General features: G+C 40.4%; 4 protein-coding genes across 4 annotated transcripts in view; 2 read left to right on the forward strand and 2 right to left on the reverse strand.

Annotated features, from left to right (window-relative positions):
* Positions 1 to 1,452, reverse strand: part of LOC136429512 (fibrillin-2-like) — an 18,155-nt gene extending 16,703 nt beyond the window's left edge. Inside the window, exon 1 of the mRNA XM_066419347.1 lies at positions 1,335 to 1,452. The gene's annotated coding sequence lies outside the window, so the exon portion shown is untranslated. The remainder of the gene's footprint in view (positions 1 to 1,334) is intronic.
* Positions 1,453 to 4,457: 3,005 nt separating this feature from the next.
* Positions 4,458 to 5,600, forward strand: LOC136425277 (zinc finger protein 319-like). The gene has a single exon (XM_066414114.1). It carries the CDS (start codon positions 4,458 to 4,460, stop codon positions 5,598 to 5,600), a length of 1,143 nt encoding a protein of 380 aa, XP_066270211.1.
* A 4,305-nt stretch (positions 5,601 to 9,905) lies between these two features.
* Positions 9,906 to 17,172, forward strand: LOC136420245 (ankyrin-1-like). Its single transcript, XM_066417969.1, has 16 exons — positions 9,906 to 9,914; positions 10,025 to 10,123; positions 10,383 to 10,481; positions 10,753 to 10,851; positions 11,113 to 11,211; positions 11,563 to 11,661; positions 12,087 to 12,217; positions 12,610 to 12,931; positions 13,235 to 13,417; positions 13,748 to 14,055; positions 14,357 to 14,930; positions 15,084 to 15,120; positions 15,368 to 15,478; positions 15,742 to 15,768; positions 16,213 to 16,472; positions 17,167 to 17,172. The coding sequence occupies exons 1-16, from the start codon at positions 9,906 to 9,908 to the stop codon at positions 17,170 to 17,172; spliced, it is 2,463 nt and encodes an 820-aa protein (XP_066274066.1).
* Positions 17,173 to 19,068: 1,896 nt separating this feature from the next.
* On the reverse strand, positions 19,069 to 20,907 carry LOC136433560 (pulmonary surfactant-associated protein D-like). The gene is made up of 4 exons (XM_066429841.1): positions 20,877 to 20,907; positions 20,127 to 20,588; positions 19,618 to 19,978; positions 19,069 to 19,084 (listed from the first exon to the last, which is right to left on the reverse strand). The coding sequence occupies exons 1-4, from the start codon at positions 20,905 to 20,907 to the stop codon at positions 19,069 to 19,071; spliced, it is 870 nt and encodes a 289-aa protein (XP_066285938.1).
* Between the last annotated feature and the right edge of the window lie 854 nt (positions 20,908 to 21,761).

Raw genomic sequence — 21,761 nt, forward strand, 5'->3', positions numbered from 1 at the left:
TTTAAAAATGCTATGGCAGCTACCTTCAAATTTACGTTTACTGATTACATAACACCCTAAAAGGTCCGGAGCCAATAACCTGACTTCAAAATAGATATCTTTTTGCTCAAACTTTTACATTCAGGACCTTTCCCTGACTTTGCACCCCGACAATTATCGAACTATGTAGTACTCTGCAAGCAGAGGAGTGGGTCCGGCTGGTTTTTGACGTGCTTTTAGGCGTTTTTGTCGGGCTTTCTACTTTGTCATGTTTGTTCTTGACAAATACACAAAAAAACATGACAAAGTAGAAATCCCGACAAAAACGCCTAAAAACACGTGAAAATAGCCGGACCCACTCCTCTTCCTGCAGAGTAATATAGAGTTAGAACCCGGTCTCTGTTGGCAGCCAATCTATCGCGCGAGAGAACATTAGGGGCCGACGGTGCTAACTGTGTTGGCGGGGCCATGTGCTTCCCCTGCCGAGGGATTAGCGACTGTAGCACGGTGGTCTGGTACCCAGGCTACTATCGTCTGCTACGTTGTGAATGCTTTAAACACAAGGCACGGGTGCTCCAAAGTTACATGCAAGGTCTCGTTGGTCTTCATGAAGACTAAAACACACCAAGTAAGTTTCATAGATGGCAGGCTGTCGTAGAGGCGGCGGAATGTTGGGAGAGGATCAAGCGCCTTCAATCTCAAAAAAGTCCAGAGACATAACCCACCCCCTCCCGAACAATTTTGGAATGTTTCAAGCCTCTGAAATTTCATTTTTCGCATTTTAAGGCCGGCAAATTCTACGTTGTACCGAAGTAGGGGTGACCCGGTGGGTTTGGCCAAAAATACGTGAGCCATAGCAAAACCGCATTGCTCTACTAACAGACGAAAAATCTTCATGCTTCGTCCTCCTATTGCAGTACGCCCACCCTCTACTGGACTTTTCGCGCTGAGAACCAAAACTTGACGCAAGTGCACAAAAAGGGAAATAATTTCCAAAGTTTCACAACAAGAAGACCGCATTAACTGTGCAAAAAACGACACATATTCTACCTGATATGCATGCAACTACAAAGAACAAAACATCATATCAAGGGCTCTATAAACCGGGATATTATCATTACTGTCATTCTCTATCAGTCTATGTCGGTAAGCAAGACTTCGACGCTATACACTTGCACGTTTTCAAGTGCGGATCTAGCGCATAAACATTGCATGCATTAAAAAACTCCAATCGGCTATTAGTAAAAAAAACGAATGAAAACAAATATATATTTCGCTCGAAAGACCCACTCTTTCACAAATGAAAGGCATGCATGCAAAAATGCTAGAAGAAAAGTTGCCCCAAAAGGGCATACCTGTATCTGACAGAGTAGTCTGGTAGCAGGATGGAAGGAATGCAGAGACTAGTGTGCAGAACTCTGGGTTGTGTCGGTCCGGTGCCGTGCCCGGGGTGACAGTGACTGTCTGGCCTACCTACCCAGTAGATATAGCTGCTAACGTGCAAAGCGTCACAAGGAAATGACCTTTAGCAAAAATGGTAGCAGTATCATTATCTTTGATAGGTGTACCAAGCATAAAGGTGACGTTCTGTAGGCCTTTTACTTGCAATTGGTGGTATCAAAATATGATTGGATCAAAATATAGAGTTAAGTTTAGATTTAATACAGTCGTCTACAATAGATATTTGATAGATATTGGATCGACAATCTAAAATAACCTTATAGTAGGTAAACTGAACTTTTTTAAAGAATATAAGACCTGAATCGTCAGGGGATTTTCTGAAATGGCAAAAGAGGAACAGCCTGCGGCGTCTGTTGGCGTTTGTGAAAAGGACGCGAGTTTCTCATGGCATTTCAAGAAACATAACAGCAGTATAAGATCAGATTCAGCTTGACGTTCGATATGCAAGTCATCATTGAAATTGCCATGCAATAGTCGTATGGTTGTCTTGCGTTGAATGCACGACAGTCTTGCGAATTTTCTACGGTCATGTGTCATCACCTGGTACAATAGTAGGTTATCTAAATCGCTACGACCCTATCTTAGGAGAAAGGGCTTGAAGTAAAAGTTCTTGTGTGTTCTTCTAATCAATAGCAACATCCAGCTAATAGAGGTAATTATAATTTCAAACATGGCTGATCAATCTTTATGCTTTGTGTCGTATGTTGCGTACGTACAAGACACCTTCTTCTTCTTGTCATCCTGACGGACGTTCCGTTCAACGTCGATGGACTCCGCGGCCCTGTGCGGCTAGTCCAGCTCTGCTCCTGCAAAGTTTGCCGCATATACAAGACAAATACGTACATGAAAATTAAGCACCTTAACTCTACAAAATCAATCAGTTTTGGGTTTATGGGCTAGGGTGTAACCTCCATTATCATTAATCCGCCGGGTTACATAAATCCGCCACGTTAAAAAACAGTGGGTTTGAGAGATCTCTAGTGCAGTAGCCTCCAGGTATGCACAGTTTAGATATACAGGTGTGCATTAACGTTATACGTATTGTTTGTTGTCCTGGAGATCTATTTGAACGTATATTTTCAGGGTGGTAGAATTATGTACCCTGTCGGAATTATATTAGTACGTAGATGTTATATAATGCCGTCTGGAAAACAGGTAAGATTAGTTGCCTGGTCACTATTTATGTTAATCACGTCCCTCTGTATATTTTTCCTTCCAAAGCTGAAATCGTCAAGCCCGAACTTGCCTGATAAGGCCCCCTTATTATCTCATGCTCAATGACACGGGATAGAAGTGTGCTATTGTCATCGAGTTAGTTAGGGTCATCAGGCAGCTAGCGCTCGCCAGCTTAAACAAAAGGCGTCGTTCTGATCTGTAGCCTCTGGCATCAACACATGACGTTGAGGTTTTCCCCACCGTTTCCTTAATTTGGCAGGGAAATTCCACGTCAAATATAGATTTGCAGAAGTTATTTTGCAGAAGTTACAAATCAAAATTTCCGCATCGGGAATTTTTCTTCCTTTTTTTATGACGCCCCGGCCCAACGCATTTCACGATAATTGTGCACTAAATGTCCCAAAACTGAAAATTCCCCAAAGTTTAATACAGATACGAAACGTGCTTATCTCGATCCTCCCTCTAATTCTTAGTTACCCACAGATAGCACCATCAGAGGCAAAAAGGTGGTTAAAGTAGTTTTCTGTAGATGTACGTAAGTAATTAAGTAACTTAGTGTAGATGTGACGAAGCACTGTCACTGAAAAATGTCTGTGTTGGAGTTCTCTCCAGAAGAGATAGGTGTCGCTCGTACACACCAATCGGGGAGGTCAAATGTGAAATCCGGAAGGATGGAGGAAGCTGCAAAGATTTGCTCATTTTGGCCTCAAAATCAGAGAGAATTCTGAATGCAACAGCTTTATTATTGATACACCCTGTACTTGAAAGAGGTGGGTTTGTTCTCCTTACATTTGCAGCAACACTATCTCTGATTACAAGCTTAGGGGAGTTATTTTCCATGGCCGAGGGGCGTTGTAGTGAAGGGGGTGGGCAGCAAAGATGAATAATATTTACGATTGAATATCTTTGCCATAAATACATCTTTGTTGATTACTTGATTGCACCAGACTAGAATATCACCTGCCAAATGAAAACCTCATTTGATATTCGCTGCTTAACGTATCTCAGTCAGGGCTGGAAATGCGCAGTCTGTTACAGCACTTGACATGTCAGTCATTTGCCAGCCCACGTAACATATCTCCCCCCTTCCTCTTCATTCCGACCACCAATTTATGTGATTCAATGTTACCTGGTTAGTAGTGATAAGCGGTAACACAGCCCCACTGCTTGGCCACGGATTTCATTTGTCATTTCGGATGGTGATGTCAAGCCTTTAATATGTAACATGTATGAGCTCGAGGGAGCTTTAAAGTTTAAGCCCTATATTCACATTAAGCCAAACTATATACACACATATGGAGACAGTGAAGTTGTATATATAGCACCCTGTATCAAGTTGTATGCATGTTTGTTAATGATATCTTTTATTCATTTTCCTTGCAGTAGAGTCATGAGTCCAGCAGAAGAATGGACAGATGTTCCAGCTCAACAAATGATGCAAAGCCTGCTGTTGACTCCCCTGTAGATCTTAGTTTCTCCAAGAGAGCTCACCATGCCAGTATCAGTACACTTTACAAAATTCATGAACTCGGGACTACAACACCAATTCTGAGGCAGTCGAGCAAACAGCCCGAAGACTTTTATCATGATCAGTTGAAGCAGTCACGCAAAAGAAGCGGAAAGCATCCCAAGAAAAGAGACAAAAGTATTAGTTTTGGTACAAAAAGTGTGTGTGTTGATCAAACCTTTCTTGACTTCATCAGGAAAATAGAGCCAACCGAAATCTTCAAGAAGAGAAGCAGATGTAAAGAAAAGAAGCAGATGTAAAGAGACAGTCAACCCCAATGGAGAGAGACAAACTATTCAAACAAGAGCAACAGAAAAGAAGACATAACTTAAAAATGTCACGGCCCTTTAAGAAGCCTGTTGAAAGTTTTTCCTTAGAACAGGAACATTCGGAAGCACAGGTTGGTGGAAGGATCTTCTACTGTAAGTTGTGCTCCTTGGAGAGCACGCGAGCCAGAGCTCACACCTTCTTAACTCTTGAGGAAGGCGTGAAACATCTTCAGAACCACTGGAGACCCCCCAAACAACAGCGAGGGCCGCCGATACGCAGAAACAAAGTCCCACCTGAACTATACTATAAAAAACAAGCACTAAATGTTGAGGATGATATAACATTGTTAGCAAAGCTGTATCTCGGTTTTAAGGTTCAGGAGCAGAAACCGTACAGGTGTGGTCTGTGCGGGGAGGGGTTTTCTACCACGAGCAATAGGTATCACCATGTTGAAGGGGAACACGTGGAAGCCAGCGCGCCACTCTTGTGTTGCGGCGCGGCGTTCCAGAATCGGGACAAGTACATCCAACACATGTTCTTCAAACACTGTGAACTCAGGAGGCAGGCGGACAAGGAGAGCTTGTTCATATGCGAACTGTGCTTTGTGGCTTTCTATAACAGGACGGACCTAGAGTGGCATTTCTACAGGCACAACCAGCACGTGGCAAACCCAAGGGGAGAGGAGGGGGAAGGACTTTTCTCCCCGCAGTCACAATTCTTCCGTTGTACTCTCTGCTCCGACCAGTGCATCCTGTCTCGAAGGAAACCTCCGGTACTGTACACGTTGTCCGAGTCGTTCAGCCATCTTGGTTGGCACTGGCTGTACCAGATCCCGCCCGAAATCCGACAGAATCCTGTCCTGATCTTTGAAGACGACGCTGACGTCATCCACAAGCTCTACATGGAGGCGGTGGGGATACGCGAATGGCGGTGCGGCCTCTGCCCGCTACAGCTCAACAAAGAACACGTTCTCAACTACCACTCCGAGGGACGGAGGGCGTTCAGGTGCGAAGGCGTGACCTGTAAGAACACGTTACAGTTTGCCAAGCTGGAGGACTTTGTGGGACACATCTTCATGCAGCACACACAGGTGCTGAAGTTGGAGGAGGTGTTCCTTTGTCTGATCTGTAATCGTAAGTTTGAGAACAGGAACCAAATGAAATGGCACTGTTACATCCATAATGTTGCCAAACAGGTGGCCTCTTAAGTCTATTTACTACCTACCTACCCAGTCCCTTGACCTCCGGGTCGTTGGGGGAACAAGGTAGCAATGAAGATGGACATCTGTCTCCAGGCTTGTCTGTGTGTTATAGCAAATATGCAAGTTATTTATCCATGTTCATGCAAATGATGCTGTCTCTGTTGACAATGTAGGTATTAATAGAGTATGTATGTTATGTCAATACTATTTATTACATGAATATGTAGGTACTTATTTATTGATGTACGTATCAAAGCTAATATTAATCCCACAGGAACATCCAAAATGTCTGCATTTTTCATTATTAGCAATTGAGTTAGATAATAATATATGATAAAATATTGATAAAATGGTAGAGGTAAGTAATAATGAATCAAACTTTAACGGTGTCAAAGATAGAGCTAAATGTTATGTTCTAAAAATCAAACTTTACATGATATGGATAACAATCCTCCCTACTAGTACTGTTCTTGCCATTACTACTGGTAGAAGTCACATTTATGAATTTTAAAGTGATCTTATATATGAAATATAACATGTTGATGATAAAATCACTTCATATATCCATGTGCAGTTTCTACTGTAAATGACTACTAGTAATAATAATAGATATTATAAACTAGAGGCTAAAGGCATGCAGGTATATTGTAAGGGGCTAAGGGCCGGCCTGCAAAGTAAGGTATGGAAGTGGGTTGAAACAACAACTATCAACATATACATTCATGACAATGAAAGAGATCCCAACGTACCCTATCTTTTACTTCGGAAAATAATTTCATCAGGTTGGTAGAATATAGGATATGGGAGATTCTTAATACACAACCAGGTATTGTTCTCACCTGCTAACGTTTCGATGTCTGTCAGACACCTTCTTCAGAGCTTCTGACTGGAGTACTGTTTCTCACCGCTATAGCGCCACCTACATCGGCTACATATAGCGTTGAGAAGCAGAACTCCAGTCAGAAGCTCTGAAGAAGGTGTCTGACAGACATCGAAACGTTAGCAGGTGAGAACAATACCTGGTTGTGTATTAAGAATCTCCCATATCCTGCACCCTATCTTTGTTTTTTAAAAAAATGTACAAGTAGATCACCTCTTTTCATTCTCATTCACAGCTAAGTGTTAACTATCATTACTTAGTGTCAATGTCACTCTATGAAGTGGTAAAACATCAAAGATAATAATATTGTATCAGATACTTTATAACTGATATCTCACTCACTCACTCACTCATGACCCATGACCTCAGTGGTCGTAGGGGCGTCATGACAGCCAGCCTCAGTGATCCGTGCCCATCCTGTTCTGTCCTCGGCCTCTCTGATCAACAGATATCTCACACAAATATAACTGATCATGAGCATTTGCAATACATCCATTTGTATATACATCCATGTTATGTTGGAAGCCATGCCTGTTCAGTACAATGTAACATACATGAATAACTCCATGTATGTATAGTCTTTATGTCAAATTTAGATACACTGTAAGCATGTAACTACGTATTCAGCAATTATAAGATAAAGGACATTTGTTACAATGCATTGGAGAACTAAGGCTTCAAGCTGACTGAACAACCATTCAACACAAGGACCAGGTTATCATACGTTATCTACCTTATTTTCCCCCAGTTAGATATTATGTTATGATGATTAAAGACATCCCAATTTTGTAGCACAATTAGACTGCATTATTTCTTAAGTGTGAGTTGCAGAGTTTAAAATAGTCCATTCTGCTTGTGACTGTAACTATTCTAGTCTTCTGTGGTTTGAAATTAGAATAACAAAGCTAAATAGTATTCAAGATATGTAACTTGATAAAAATTCTTACAATACAAAATTGATATAATTTCGCATCAGCTCCATTCAATACAGGGTTGGAAGGGGGGCATTGAGGGGAGGAAATACTTTACATTTGCTCGCATAATGCAACGGTTTAATTTCTCGCACCTGTTGGTTTATGTACTGGTCTGCATAGTTTGCCATCGGCTTCATGGCGCCATAACATTACAGAAGAACTCAGATACACACACTTCTAACCCTTTCCGACTTTATTAGAACAGCCCCTACCAAGTCAATGATTAACATCACGTAAGTGTCCAGCCTCATCGACCAAGATGGCGGACAAGTAGACGGAAACTTCTGCCCCGGTGTAACACTCCTGGACCAAAGCGCATACTGCCCTGATTTCTTTTACATCTATCTAATACTGAAAGACAGAGGGAACTTCAAAATGTCTGAGCAAGATGATTCTACATCTGAACAGGAGGATTCCACATCTGAAGAAGATAATGTCAGCATTAAGGTAAACTATTTAAGATTGATTATATGGGTAATTTATAGTAACTATTGGTGATAACAATTATTGAGAAACGATTTGTCCCTAGCCAGAACTAGGGTAAATGTTGTACAAGGAGATCTAATGATTGGGGAAAATGCAAACCATGAATAAGGTTTCAACCCCAGAACACAAAGTCAGTATGCCCAATGTTTTATATGAATTGGGCGTTCGTTGTTCACCATTCACGGACTTTGAGCGTGATAACATGGGCGCCTTTCGAATAACATGTTTGCCCTGCGGCACTATTGTAACTGATAACATATCACAAGGTTACCTGACGGACTATTTGAAAACAAATACTGGAAAAGGTATTTTAGATTTACCATAGGTCTGGCATAAAGTACAACCTAATAAAGACACTTGTAGGGGTTGACTTTGCTAAGTATTTTCTTTAAAATGAATTAAGAATGGAATTCAAAACATGAAACTAGATGGATTTAGTTTATCCATTACTACATATATTGCTGCATTATTTTGTCCTATCAAGAGAAAGATTTTTTCAGAGTTTTCAAATATCGTGTATAACCTTGGTTATTATATGGTGTTCACATTGTCAAAAATGCGTCAATTTTCATAATGAACGCTTATTTGTGTTTGTAGTAAACATGCATAATATATAGTTAGAATTTAATCCAACGGAAATATGAAATATACGAACCATGCAAAGTTTCGGCTGATAGGTTCCCGGCAATTTTGATCAATCGCTGTCGTCATGTATCCGATTATACGAACCAAATTTTCGGCTGCTAGGTTCCCGACTAGGTTCCCGTTTTTTATCTAAATTGCTGACGTCATGTATCCGTAAGGTCAAGTGTCCAGAATGTCATGTATGTCGTAATTTATGCATTGCCATTAATGATCCAAATGTTTGTTGAGATTTCAGTGCGTATATTTGTACGTGCAATGAAATGAATTCCAACTGTCTACTTAGAAATATTTAGGTTACCATTATGTTTACAGCCATATAAATATAAACATTAAGAAATGAAATGACAGATACAGAATGCCGATTTTGTATTGATGGTTTCGAGAATGTACATTCTCTCTCAGCAATAAAAAGCCTTAAGGCTAGCAGTGATTTTCTTTTCTACCCTTCAGGAACTATGCCATGCAAGTCGAAGAGGGGATGTAGAGAAGGTGACGCAACTACTCCAGCACGGAATAGATGTCAACATTCCTTATGTGAGTAGGATAAAGCCTTTCTTTACATTGCAGGGTTGTTGCCTTACATACAGTGTACTAGAGATATAGCTGGTCCCAATGTATACGTATCCGTATACCTTTTATGTACACTTATCAAACTGTTACATTCTATTATGTGACATGTTCTACCAGATTCGTTTGCCTGTCACGGGTTAAGGTAGCGACCGCTCATATACACTCATACCAGCAAAATATTAATCCAGTTGTCCAGGTATCCAGGTACTATCGTTGATGTTGTAAAAGCTGTCAGAAAGGGATTAACACTTGGCAATGCGTAGTCAAACATTCTTGTTTGTAAATTTCTTCGGGTATATTTTATTTATTTATTTATTGGTTCGGCATGTTGCCAGGGTTACCCATCTAGCCAGAGGCTATTACTAAGGGTGAACTCATGTGCGGCCGACTGTAGGTTTTTGGACCATCGCACACCGGGGCATGCCCCTAGTCTTTTTCGAAAGGTGTGGTTGGTTCTTTTTACGTGCGCGGAATGTGGCTCCCCCCAAACACGGGACCTCCATTTAACGTCCTATCCGAGGGATGTCCCTAACCCTAGATGAGCTAGGTACTCATTTACACCTGAGTGAAGTGAGGAAAGTCGTGTTAAGTGCCTTTCATTCACTATTGTGCAAAACGGCTGAACTGATTCGACGTGCTTAAGCACCGAAGGGTTATACCGCCCCTTATGGAATGACATACCATCTCGTCTTTCGATTATCACAATAGTTCAATTCTAATGGGTAATAACTATAGTATGGTACAGCTAATGGAGAAATGCAGGAAGTTGGTGGCGCGCATGAAGCAAACTTTAGTCACATTTAAAAATGCAAATACGTACGAACCACCTAATATTGTTGCCGTTTACTATAGCAATTGTGTAATTGTAATTACAGGTTAGATGTGCCCCGCTTCACCAGGCAGCTACAAGAGGACATGTTGGTGTTGCCGAACTCCTCATTAAGGCAGGAGCACAGGTGGACATCAGGGATGAGGTAAAATCTAAACAACTGATGTTGAACAGATTTCTATATGCCATGTCATCATACTACAGTACTCTATGGTAGAACTAGGTTTTGCTTACCATTTGACGCCTACTCCGATACTGTGATGAGTCAAGTTTTCCGACATTTGTTATGCAATAAGAATAATGATGATGCAAATCAAGTATCAGTGTTTATTGCCAACGTATGCTAGAGTGTTTACGGAAATCGTCAAATAATGTAATACAGACTCTGTTCCACGTTATTACAGTTTGGAAGAGCCCCACTTCACATGGCAGCTGTTGGAGGACATGTTGGTGTTGCTGAACTCCTGCTCAAGGCTGGAGCACAGGTGGACAGCAGGGATGAGGTAAGATGTAAACATCTGACGTTGAACAGATTTCAATATTCCATGTCACCAAACTACAGAATTATCCTCTATGATGAAACTAGGTTTTGCTTACCAAATGATGCCTACTCCGATACCTTGATTAGGTTAGTTTCCTGACATGTGTTATATTATATTATATTATATGAATAATGATGTAAATCAAGCTTCAGCGTTTAATGCCAACGTATGCTACAGTGTTTAAGGAAATCGTCAAAGAATATAATGCAGACTCTGTTTCACGTTATTACAGGGTGGAAGTGTCCCACTTCATTGGGCAGCTTCAGGAGGACATGTTGGTGTTGCTGAACTCCTGCTCAAGGCTGGAGCACAGGTGGACAGCAGGGATGAGGTAAGATATAAACAACTGATGTTGAACAGATTTCTATATTCCATGTCACCATACTACAGCATTATTCCCCATGGCAGAACTAGGTTTTGCTTACCAAGTAACGGCTAGTCCGATACTGTGATTAGGCATGTTTTCCAACATTTGTTATGCAATAAGAATAATGATGCAAGTCAAGTTTAAGTGTTTAATGCCAACGTATGCTAGAGTGTTTACGGAAATAGTCAAATAAATTAATACAGACTCTGTTCCACGTTACTACAGACTGGAGGAGTCCCACTTCACAAGGCAGCTACAAAAGGACATGTTGGTGTTGCTGAACTCTTGCTTAAGGCTGGAGCACAGGTGGACAGCAGGGATGGGGTAAGATGTGAACCCGTAAGCTGCTGGGCTCGGAAATATTCGGGATACAGAAACATGCCGTGTGCAGTGGTTATAACTGAGATAGCGTATTCCTCAGAAGAATATAAGAAACATTGTGTTCGTGTAGCGCGAAGCCCAGAAGGTATGGGAGTTAGGGCGGCCATCTGTTTCGTAGGTTTCGTGAGGAAGGTCAGGGGTCAAACATTTTTTATTTTTACTGGGCTGAAACTCTGGCGGCTTAAAAGGTTTGAAAAAGATTACTTTCTTTTGTCAACATACTATAAAGTCATATCGTTGGCAGAGCTCAGGTTAACTTGCCAAGTGATGCCTCCTCTGTACACTGTTATACAGGCCGGAAACACCCCACTTTCCTTGGCAGCTTACGGAGGACATGTTGGTGTTGCTGAAATTCTGGTTGCGGCTGGAGCACAGATGGACAGCGAAAATAAGGTAAATATTATTTTACACCTCTTAAACGTTGCACATGTTCCGTATATTCCGTAATCTTTAAACAGCTGCATCCGTTTAGAATACGGTACCTAAGAAATTCAATTGCCGTGCCATGGAATTCCCTTCGTTTTCAAGTAAATTGAAAATAAAACGAAATAGGATATAATTGTCATAAAGATGGTTTATGCATCATAATGATAACCCAAAACGTGTATCATTTTTCAATCAAAAAAATTCCATAACAGATTTATAACGTAACTTAAAGCATACTGGTTGCTGCTTCGGGTTATCTTCTTTTAAATACATATCTTGTTTGACAGATACAGGTTATAGGATTGATCTTCAGGTAAAAGAATGAAATCTGTTGACAGTAAGAGCTCATTAACACAATACTGTAACTTCAGTGTTTACTGTGTTCTGTGCAGGTTGGCGAGACTCCAAAAGACATTGCAGCTAGTAAAGACGTTCTAAATGACTTCCTCTTTGAGAACAAAGATGATGTTCTTAAGGGAAGGAAGATGATTCTCGAGCTTTTTGAAACCGGAAAGGTGATGGGGTACGAAAATTTGCAGATTCATTTTGTATTTCCATTCTACCAACAGCGACTGCTGTACTAGGTGAAACAAATATGCATTATGTATATAAGATATAGAAGATATGCCAACACTATTACATGTTGGAGCTCAGGCCATGTTTTAAACAAGCCACTCATGTCTTAATTATGGTTCATGTGAATAAAATCGTCAAATGACTCTTTTGCCTTTATATCAAATTCTGTATAGTTCCAAAGGACTTGATTTAAATGAATATTATGAGAGTGGAAATATGATTTTCTCCAATTGGCTTCAACAGAGCCCGATAAGTTGTGATGATAATGCCATCCTCCTAAGACCAACTGACTTGATAAAACAAAATCATGTCGATTTTCGTTCCCAATTCTTTTTGAAGGCCCGTGTGCTGCACAGTGGGTCCTGGAGGCGGAGCCCTACAAACCGCGTCTTGTACTGTCAGTGTACCACGTGACGCTGTATCCACGGAAACAGAAATCACTTGTCAGGTGTTGAACCCCAATGACGTCACTCTACCCCTGAAGGACGGAGAGATGTTAGTGAGTGACATCATAGAGCTGGGTCCGCACGGCACAACCTTCAGTGAGCCAGTCACTGTAAAGATGCAGTACAGCAGAACGTCAGTAGATGGGGAGAGGGAGGCTGTTATGTGGGCCACAAAAGACAAATGGCATTGGATGCAGCTTAAACCTAATGAAAAGGCAAATATACATGCACAACTTTAGTTTTCATATTATACATTTATATGACGTGTTGTTTGGGACTAGTATACCCGATACAATGACAAAAGCTACCACAGTTTACTCTCATTTTTGAACTGCGAAGTCTCTTAACTTCACCGAACTAAATCAAATGTGAATATGAGGCAATATTTACCCTTGGCGATGGTATGCATATGCAGTATATCGAACATGTTTTTGTTTTTTCAAACACTTCTTTTTACTGTTGGATAGTCTATTCTGGTGATCATATTCCAAATTCACTTATGACATTTTCTTTTATAGAGCGAAGTCACTGTGGCAGTGTATGTGGACCACTTTGCCACCTTTGCCGTCGTTAGTCAACTCAAACAGGACCAGTTTTCAGTGCCTACAGAGGGGGGCACGCTGATATCAACAACACAACCTGCCGTAAAAATCAACTTCCCGAAGCAAGCCATTGACACACGGACTGAAGTTAAACTACAGGTAATTTTATTTGCATGAAGCGAAAAATGCATCAACTAACGTCTTGATTGCTTCTCACGTTAAGAACCTGGATTTTTGAACGACAAAAATTTTCAAACTTGACCTAAATCTTTGTGTAACTCAGCAATAAATCATGTTATACAAATGCTGATAGGACTAGGGCTTCAGGCAAAATTTGGAATGGTTTAATTACCCTTTACTGCCCCTACAATTCAGACTCACAGGAAAACAACGATCTAAAAGTTATCCTTGAAAGATGCGAAATAGAAACGTTCATGATTTGTTTTTACTATACACCAACAGCAATTTTTTTTTAAATCTTAATCTAAGGTGCAAGATGTTCCAAGAAGAGCGATTGAGGATATGAAGGCAGTACATCACTCCACCCGTGGACTTATCGGCACCAGTCCGATAGTTGAAGTGAAATCTACTGAAGACTCAACAATCCAGTTCAAAAACCCAGTCACCGTGCAAGTTCCACATCCCGAAAACTACATGCACATCCAACATGCACATCCGACAAAACTCAGGGTCCAGAGTGAAGACGAAGTTGAAAGCTGGGTAGATGTAACGGAGGAAGCCAACGTCCGGGTTACACCTCAAGGACTTGTTGAGTTTGACGTCTTGCGTTCTTCAAGGTACAGCATCGCTTATACCGTTATCCATTATGTGCTAAGAAAGTACCGAATAGTATGGCACCTATCATATCATGTCACATCATACCATTTATTTAACACGGACCAATAACATCAAAACATTCTATTAGTCTCCATTATGGTGCACTAAATGCAGAGTAACATTCACATTAAATGTAAAAAATTCCACAGTAAAAACGTTGGAAATTCTGCGCTACACCAAAAGCCGACAGAGAGGCCAACATCTGATAATAACCTCGAAAGGATAATATCTAGCCGTTAACAGGTTGAAATTTTTTTACAGATGGATTGCGATGCTTGTTGAAGACAGTTATGAAAAAACAGAAGAAATCGGACCAATTCCGTTACAACTCTGTAAATGGCTTCAACAGTGCGATGTGCAGTTCATCGTGATGCAGCCCAAGTGCAACCCAAAACAGCTCCTTATAGAATGCACAGAAGCTAGAGAGACAGAGGAGAAACATGCACGGCTATCGCAACAGTCTTACAAAGGGCCGCTACCAAGTGACATAGTGAGACTATTTGAGGGCCAACAAGTGCAAGTCAGCTTGGAAGGCAACTTGTCCTTTTCACAAATCGGGAACAACAGTGCTACTGAACAACACATCACCTTTCACAGTCAGAGGTTCAATCGTCTTCAAGTGCTGGTCAAGGCTGAAGATGGCGAGGAGGGATATGAAGGGCAAGGTTACGTTGTGTTTTACGAGTTGCCGTGTGTTGTTGTTGAACCAACTAGGAGAAGTGAAGTTCGACAAGCTCTCCAGGGCGAGAAACCTGACGGAGATATACAGCCACCTCAAAAGCTGTGTCAGCTTCCAATTCATGTACCGTATACACCTCCTCGGCTGACAGAACAGGTACATATTTTTTTCAATTTCAATATCATAGAAGAATTTTATAATGTGCAACAGAAATAACACATCGACAAGTTACTATTGCCAAGTAACGTTATGTATATAACCCCTAATTCCTTCATATTTTCATGAGCTCACATTTGTTCTTGTCTGCAGCGCTCAGAGCAAGTGACATCCCGTACGGCAACTGAAGGTAAAACAATAGTTATAGTTTTGCCATGCACATCACAGCAGAAAAAACACATTTATTGTGTTATACTGTATATTCGAGATTTGAATTTTTTTCTGAATCAAATTTACATGCAGGCAGCTATTGTATACTCACTGCAAATATTGAAATCGTTGAAAAAACATGTAAGTTACAAATCAGATGGATCAATGAATGAGAGTTGGCTACGTCTAAGTTGTTATTGTTTCTTTCAATGTTTTTACAATTAAAGCACCTGGTCCACAAGCTCCATGGAGCCTGTGCATGTGGATGTCCAGCTGTTGTCACATTTGTAGGACCAGGACTACAACATCATCCTACCGTACTTTGGAAATGGATCACTGTAAGTGTTACACATTCTTTTCTTTGATTGGCTAGCTACGTCTATTAGCACATATAGCTACTGATCCAACCTAACCTTTCTTCACTTCAGAGACCTCATACCTCCATGAAATATTTAAAGCCTTTTTAGTTTTAGTGTTTGAGTTTGTTGATTACGATACCAAAGCAGACACTTACAAAGGCCCCAAACAATCCTTGCATTTTTTTCATGGAGATGATTACACTCATATGTTCTAATTTGTGTTAATATTCTTTTACATACAGATGAGATACATGGTGATAATGAAGATGGTAAGTTAGTAACTAATACTCCCAAACGTTTACAATGTTGTACTATTCTGTGCAATTTTGCCTTTAGTAATCAATACTTTGATACAAAAGCGAATACGTTTATACTTAAACATATTTTACAAAATGGAAGGTGTGAAATGTATAAAAATCTGCAACAAAAACTGTATACCGCATCATACATTTCATAGTTCAATAGATACAAAAACTTTAGAGTCAGTAAAACCAAACACATACTACGTTAATGTTGCATAGCGTGCATGCTTGGCCGTATGATTATAACGAAGTTTTTTTTCAGATTTCGCATTTTGATTTCTTTTTATCATTGAATATAGCCCATAGCTGGAAAAACATAGACGTAAAAGCAGATTAGTCACAAACAAAGTTTATATAATGTATCAGATACAAGATATCAATATCAAATTCTTGTCCCTTTTTATCGTTAAGGTGTAAGGAGACACTTCTTCTTCGTCAAAGAAAACGTCAGTGCCGCTTGGAAGGATCTTTCGTACCATCTCGGATTCACGTCAGCTGACGAAGATAACATTGCAAGCAGAAACCTGGATGACAAATCCTGCTGCATGGATTTGCTGAATGAGTGGCTTAACCGCAAAGGGGAGAATGCAACCTTTGGGGTTCTGGTACAGGCTCTGGAAGACGCGGGGTTGCAGAAAGTTGCAGATGATCTAAATCGAAGAAACTGTCAGGTACTTTGTCAATCTTGTGCTCTTTTTTAGTCGTTGTTGTGCGCATTAATGTATTGCTTGCTTCGCGGACACCTAATCAAAATCCTCTAACAACTCCAACATTAACAGTTGCTCTTTTAGGGTCTAGGAAACGATGTTCTGTTTCCGGATACCCGAAGAACTCCTTGCAAAAGCCTGATAAGTCTTTTTAGGGGATTCAACGCGGGGAAGGGGATGAAATCTACTCTAACGTCTTAGTGATAAACACGTTGCAGAACCGTTTTCCAACATTTTCTCCTAACTGCTGTTGCATTAAGAAATAAAAAAACCAAAGCTAGATATGATGTTGAAAAAGACAGTGCTCTGGTGCATTTCAGTTAATTTATTTCTTCGGCTAAAATGATAGTTTTAAATTGGTTTATGTACTATAGCTATACCTTTGTTATAGCCAGTGGGCCATTAAACAAAACGTTACAAAGCCATAGGCTTCTTAAGTAGGTGTAGGCCAGACCAGATCTTCCTTTGAGATCTTAGTAAGGTGTGGATATCGAAGTTGTGAAAATCGTGAAATTCCGCAATGGAATTTCGTCTTATGCACTTAAAGTTTTTCTTAGCTTGTTTGGGAAGGGGTTCAGATATTGATAAAAGTGTTAAGCCTGTAATGTTCGTACCAATAATGAAATCTAAATCAAGTTTCTTTCACTTTCCCCAACAGAGCTAAAACTCAACTAATGAAGAGGTCCACGGCAATTGAGAACGGCAAGTAACTGGCGCATATGTTTAGCAACATGCTGAACCAATGGATAAATAAATAGATAAACTTGCGCATGGCAATTGATTTTATTTCAGAAATCCGTGCGTTCAAAACGTGTTTAGGTTTTAACCATCGACAAAATAAGGAAATACGACACACCATAATTATCATAGTTGCACCTTAAGCTGTGTTTTGCCATTTGGTACTTTTGATGAAGCACCACTAGTACTATCATATATATCTATGTGGGACAAAAGCAACCACGGCATCAACGTTAGCAATTGTAGTTGGTTCAATGTACATTACGACAACACACCGTATCCCATAGATCTGACAATGTATACATAACAATCTAACGAACAATTCTAATAAACGTCTGTTTTACTTTGATTCGTATCTTGAAATTTGTAGCTTTTTATTGATAAGATTCGCGAATAATGTATGCAATAGTATCTAAAAGGTAATTAGATAGCACAAGCGGGCAGATAAGATTAAGCCTTGTTATAACTTTGCTAAGTTGCTATTTCTACAGAAAATTATGACATTCAAGAATCATTAAACTACAACAAAGTGCCATCTTTATAAACAAAACAGAATGAAAACATTTAATATGTATATGTTATGATTCATCTAGCTTGTTTTCATTATCTCATATCATTAAGCTGAATGAATGCCTATAGAGGATCAAATCTGCATAGAGGATTGTTTTATTGTTTTATGTTATTGTTTGAGTTTATCACACTGTGAAATGGAGGGCAAAACAGGTGCAGAAGCTTCTTTACAAGTTGCCCTCCCATATAATCTCTATTATTTGTTCATTGCAGTTTATTGAAAATATTAATCACAAGGAGCGATTAATCAATTGTAAGTGGTATTGATATATGAGTGTAGTGACATTTTATAATTCGCATGTGTAAGACCATCTGTAAATATCAAAGATATGATCAAGAAAATAATCATGCAGATTTTTATGGCAATGTAATTAAGCTGTGTGTTAAGTAAATTTGACATGTCAGTATGAGTTTTCCTGTTATTTGAACGTCATACATGTAGCTACAAACTACTGAATGTTAAAATACTATTTACTGCAACTAAAGAAAATCTTCCACCTCACCATAATCAAAACTACTGCCATGGTTCAGGTCTAGCTTGTTACATGACTATGTTCATTTTAACAAATATAATCAGTTTTCAAGCAAGAACGAAAGACAATTTCTTGATTGATAATGTAAACCATATAAAATAATAAAGAGAAACAATGTCAGCATGAATTCAAAGTTTAAAACCTCACAACAATCAGTATGACACGTACAACGTCTTTCCATGTTTCACAAGCGTCACTTGCAAATTTAAGATACTCACTATCGGCATACGTCTGAACATATGATACTTTAAATGGTTCAGCATTGTAAACATACATAAGATGCAAAAACGGCTACCATGGCAGTCACATACATCGATAAAGTAGCGATTCAGTAGTTTTTACCTTGCTACACATTGTTTGTTCATTTATTTACATCAAACAATTCTCAATAGTTACAAATTAAACATTCTTTCTATGGATACAATAAGCGTCTACTATGAACATACTGTTTAATGGACGAAATAAAATTGGTGAATGTAGCAAATCTCAGCTCATTTTGATTGACCTTTTTCACCTTTTATGTCGCTTGATTGATTTTAGATCAACTGTACTGATTGGTTTTAAAATGAATGGCAAATTTAATGCATTAAACTAAATGCCTTACCCTCTCCACCTTTACAGTTCATTATAGTATATGGATTATGTCTATCATAGCAGACAATTACAATTACTTCGTCTCCCAAAAGAGACCCGAAACCCGCATCCAAAAACAAGCTGTGTTACGTGGGCTCGGGTCTGTGTGGGAGAATGTTTAAAAATCAACGTATGAGACTAATCCTTGCAATGTTAAAAACAAGCAACAAAACAACAGAACCGAATATGAAGAGATCTCGTTGAAATCCGTCTGTATTACTAATAAGAACTTAGGCATAATTTTACAGTTACAATGTGGCGTTCTTCAGTTTTTTTCTGATTTATTGTCCTTTACATTTGGCCATTTTTCATATCAGATGTTACTGTTGACCTGTAGGTGTTCACGTTTCACTGAAAACAACACGTCCGTGGTATGGAGAATTCGGCATGTTGCTATTTACGTCCTGGAATGGAATAAACGAACTCAAGTTACAATACACGAAGAAAATGAATAATTGCTTTGGCAGCTGAAGGTTCCTAGATATTAGTAAAAACAGAAAAAAATGTTTAAAAAAACTATTTCTTAATAGATCAACTGATGAGCAGATTTACACTCGTCAATTTTGAAATAGTTTCAAGCCGGAAGGAAATGATGACGTGGAATACCTGGAATGACCTGACATATGAAGGTAAACCTGTAGTTACACGCTGCCATCTGCCACTGGTCATTGTTTGTCGACTCTCGGTCGTATGCAACGCATTCGCCATGGTGGAAACTTGGATGTCCCGGAGCCCAAGCGCTGTACACTCCAAGTGCAGTGCCATCTACCCACTCAAAGCCTTCCTTGTCGTGCTGATAGTGCAGGCCAAACCAGAAGAATACCGCCTGCAGATGGAGTAATGAGCCGAGGAAGGCGTTGGTATCGGCGTCTCGGGGCATGGCGAGGGTGCCGCCATCTTTGCGACAGGTACCGGCGGAATGCCAGAAGGTCTGAACTCTGCCAAACGACTTGAAGCACATTTCGCGCCACTTCGTGTAACCGTCAGGGCAGGATGCTGAAATAGGGATGAAATACAGTTAACTGTTGACCACTGCAGGGCCACAACATGGCAAAGTTATCAAACGTAATTTTGCAGCACACTAAAATCATACCTTTATAAGCCAATACTTATGTATATGATATCGCACCTGCAATTGACTCACCTGCAATTGTTCCAGTAGGTCCTGAACACACCGAGCCTCCTTGGATACCAGGTGTCCCAATCAGCCCTCGAGGACCGATTGGCCCCGGAGGACCACTGCTTCCCTTTTCTCCCGGAGGCCCGGGAGGCCCGACAGACCGAGGGCCAGCCGGCCCCGTGGCTCCCTTTTCTCCCGGGGGTCCGGGAGGCCCGACAGACCCAGGGCCAGCCGGCCCCGTGGCTCCCTTTTCTCCTGGGGGTCCAGGAGGCCCGACAGACCCGGGGCCAGCCGGCCCCGTGGCTCCCTTTTCTCCCGGGGATCCGGGAGGCCCAACAGACCCAGGGCCAGCCCGCCCCGTGGCTCCCTTTTCTCCTGGGGGTCCAGGAGGCCCGACAGACCGAGGGCCAGCCGGCCCCGTGGCTCCCTTTTCTCCTGGAGGTCCGGGAGGCCGACCGCGCCCCGTGGCTTTTATTCCTGGAGGGCCTGGCGTTTTCGTAAGACTAGTCGGATCAAAATGACCAGTCTCCGCTGGAAAACCAGAAGGCCGGCGTGTACGCAACACACACATTTCTGAAAAAAGAAGATAGGGTGATACTTAGATTCAGTAAATAGTCTGATAGTCTGATAATACAATCAGTTTCAATTAGAAAGTTTAACACTACATGAAGTATCCATGAAGCAGAACTTTAAACTAAAACAGCAAAATCGTATGAATTTAATTTGTATTCTGTGCCATCAACATTTGAAATGATATCGGAGGATAGGACTTACTTTCCAGGTTGGTAAATCGTACTGCAGCCATTTTGTTCCTAACCGCAAATTCCCGAGAAAGCCGTTCCAATTCCCAAGAAAGGGAAATGATTCGTACTGCATTTCAAGAATAAAAGAAATCACAGCCATGAACAATTTCATCAGGTTAGTAAATGACTGTATAACAATAATCTTTATTTAAAACCAAAACATTGTACCAACAGCTAATGTTTTAGTGACCGTCTGTCACCTTTTTCGGGAAATAGTGACCGGTTCTTTGTTGCACTGCAGCTAGGCGTCGCTGCTAAAAATGCAGTCCCAAACGCAAACCATTACTTTGTATTGTCAGATATCTTGTTCTTAAACAAAGAACATTGCCATTCAAGAAATATGGCTGTTGAATTGTGAATTAATTCGTCGAAATTCCAGTAAAATTAATCAAACATTGATTGGCAGAAAAAGCTGACCTGCAAAATATGGAAGAAAAATGACGTTGACCATAGCGAAGACAAGTCCGGCGGTTACCAACATCTTCTTCCGTAGGCCGGGACACGTTTTCTTGTCGTCACCTGCATCAGTGGCGTCTATTTGAAGAAAAAAACGAATAATTCTATTGTTGCCTATCAACAGTTTCAAAAAGTGTATCAGCATGAACGTTCATCTGAGTTGGTAAATTGCATCATGGAAAAAGTGAACCCTTAAACACCCCCAACACCCCGCCTAAAATGACCGAATGGACCTCATTGTGTATTGCTGAATTACATCTTCTTTGTTTCCATTGATTTGGGTTGGGTGATCATTGCACATATATAGCTTCAACAATATAAAATTTGATATTTTTTAAAGGTTCATCTGTGAACCATGCTCATTGTAAGAATTTATGTAAAAATGGTCAGGAGGACCACG

The sequence above is a fragment of the Branchiostoma lanceolatum genome, chromosome 1 (genome assembly GCF_035083965.1).
Source record: "Branchiostoma lanceolatum isolate klBraLanc5 chromosome 1, klBraLanc5.hap2, whole genome shotgun sequence".
In the NCBI taxonomy this organism is placed as follows: domain Eukaryota; kingdom Metazoa; phylum Chordata; class Leptocardii; order Amphioxiformes; family Branchiostomatidae; genus Branchiostoma; species Branchiostoma lanceolatum.

What these genes read in the sequence shown, in the direction of transcription:
- LOC136425277 (XM_066414114.1), top strand. Translation starts at nt 4,458, where the DNA reads ATGTCACGGCCCTTTAAGAAGCCTGTTGAAAGTTTTTCCTTAGAACAG.
- LOC136420245 (XM_066417969.1), top strand. An exon ending in AGCTTAAACCTAATGAAAAG is followed by an intron (nt 12,932 to 13,234) that starts GCAAATATACAT and finishes TTTCTTTTATAG; the next exon opens with AGCGAAGTCACTGTGGCAGT. An exon ending in ACATGGTGATAATGAAGATG is followed by an intron (nt 15,769 to 16,212) that starts GTAAGTTAGTAA and finishes TTTATCGTTAAG; the next exon opens with GTGTAAGGAGACACTTCTTC.
- LOC136433560 (XM_066429841.1), bottom strand. Translation starts at nt 20,907, where the DNA reads ATGGCTGCAGTACGATTTACCAACCTGGAAA. An exon ending in ACGATTTACCAACCTGGAAA is followed by an intron (nt 20,589 to 20,876) that starts GTAAGTCCTATC and finishes CGAAAACGCCAG; the next exon opens with GCCCTCCAGGAATAAAAGCC. An exon ending in ACCTACTGGAACAATTGCAG is followed by an intron (nt 19,979 to 20,126) that starts GTGAGTCAATTG and finishes TCCCTATTTCAG; the next exon opens with CATCCTGCCCTGACGGTTAC.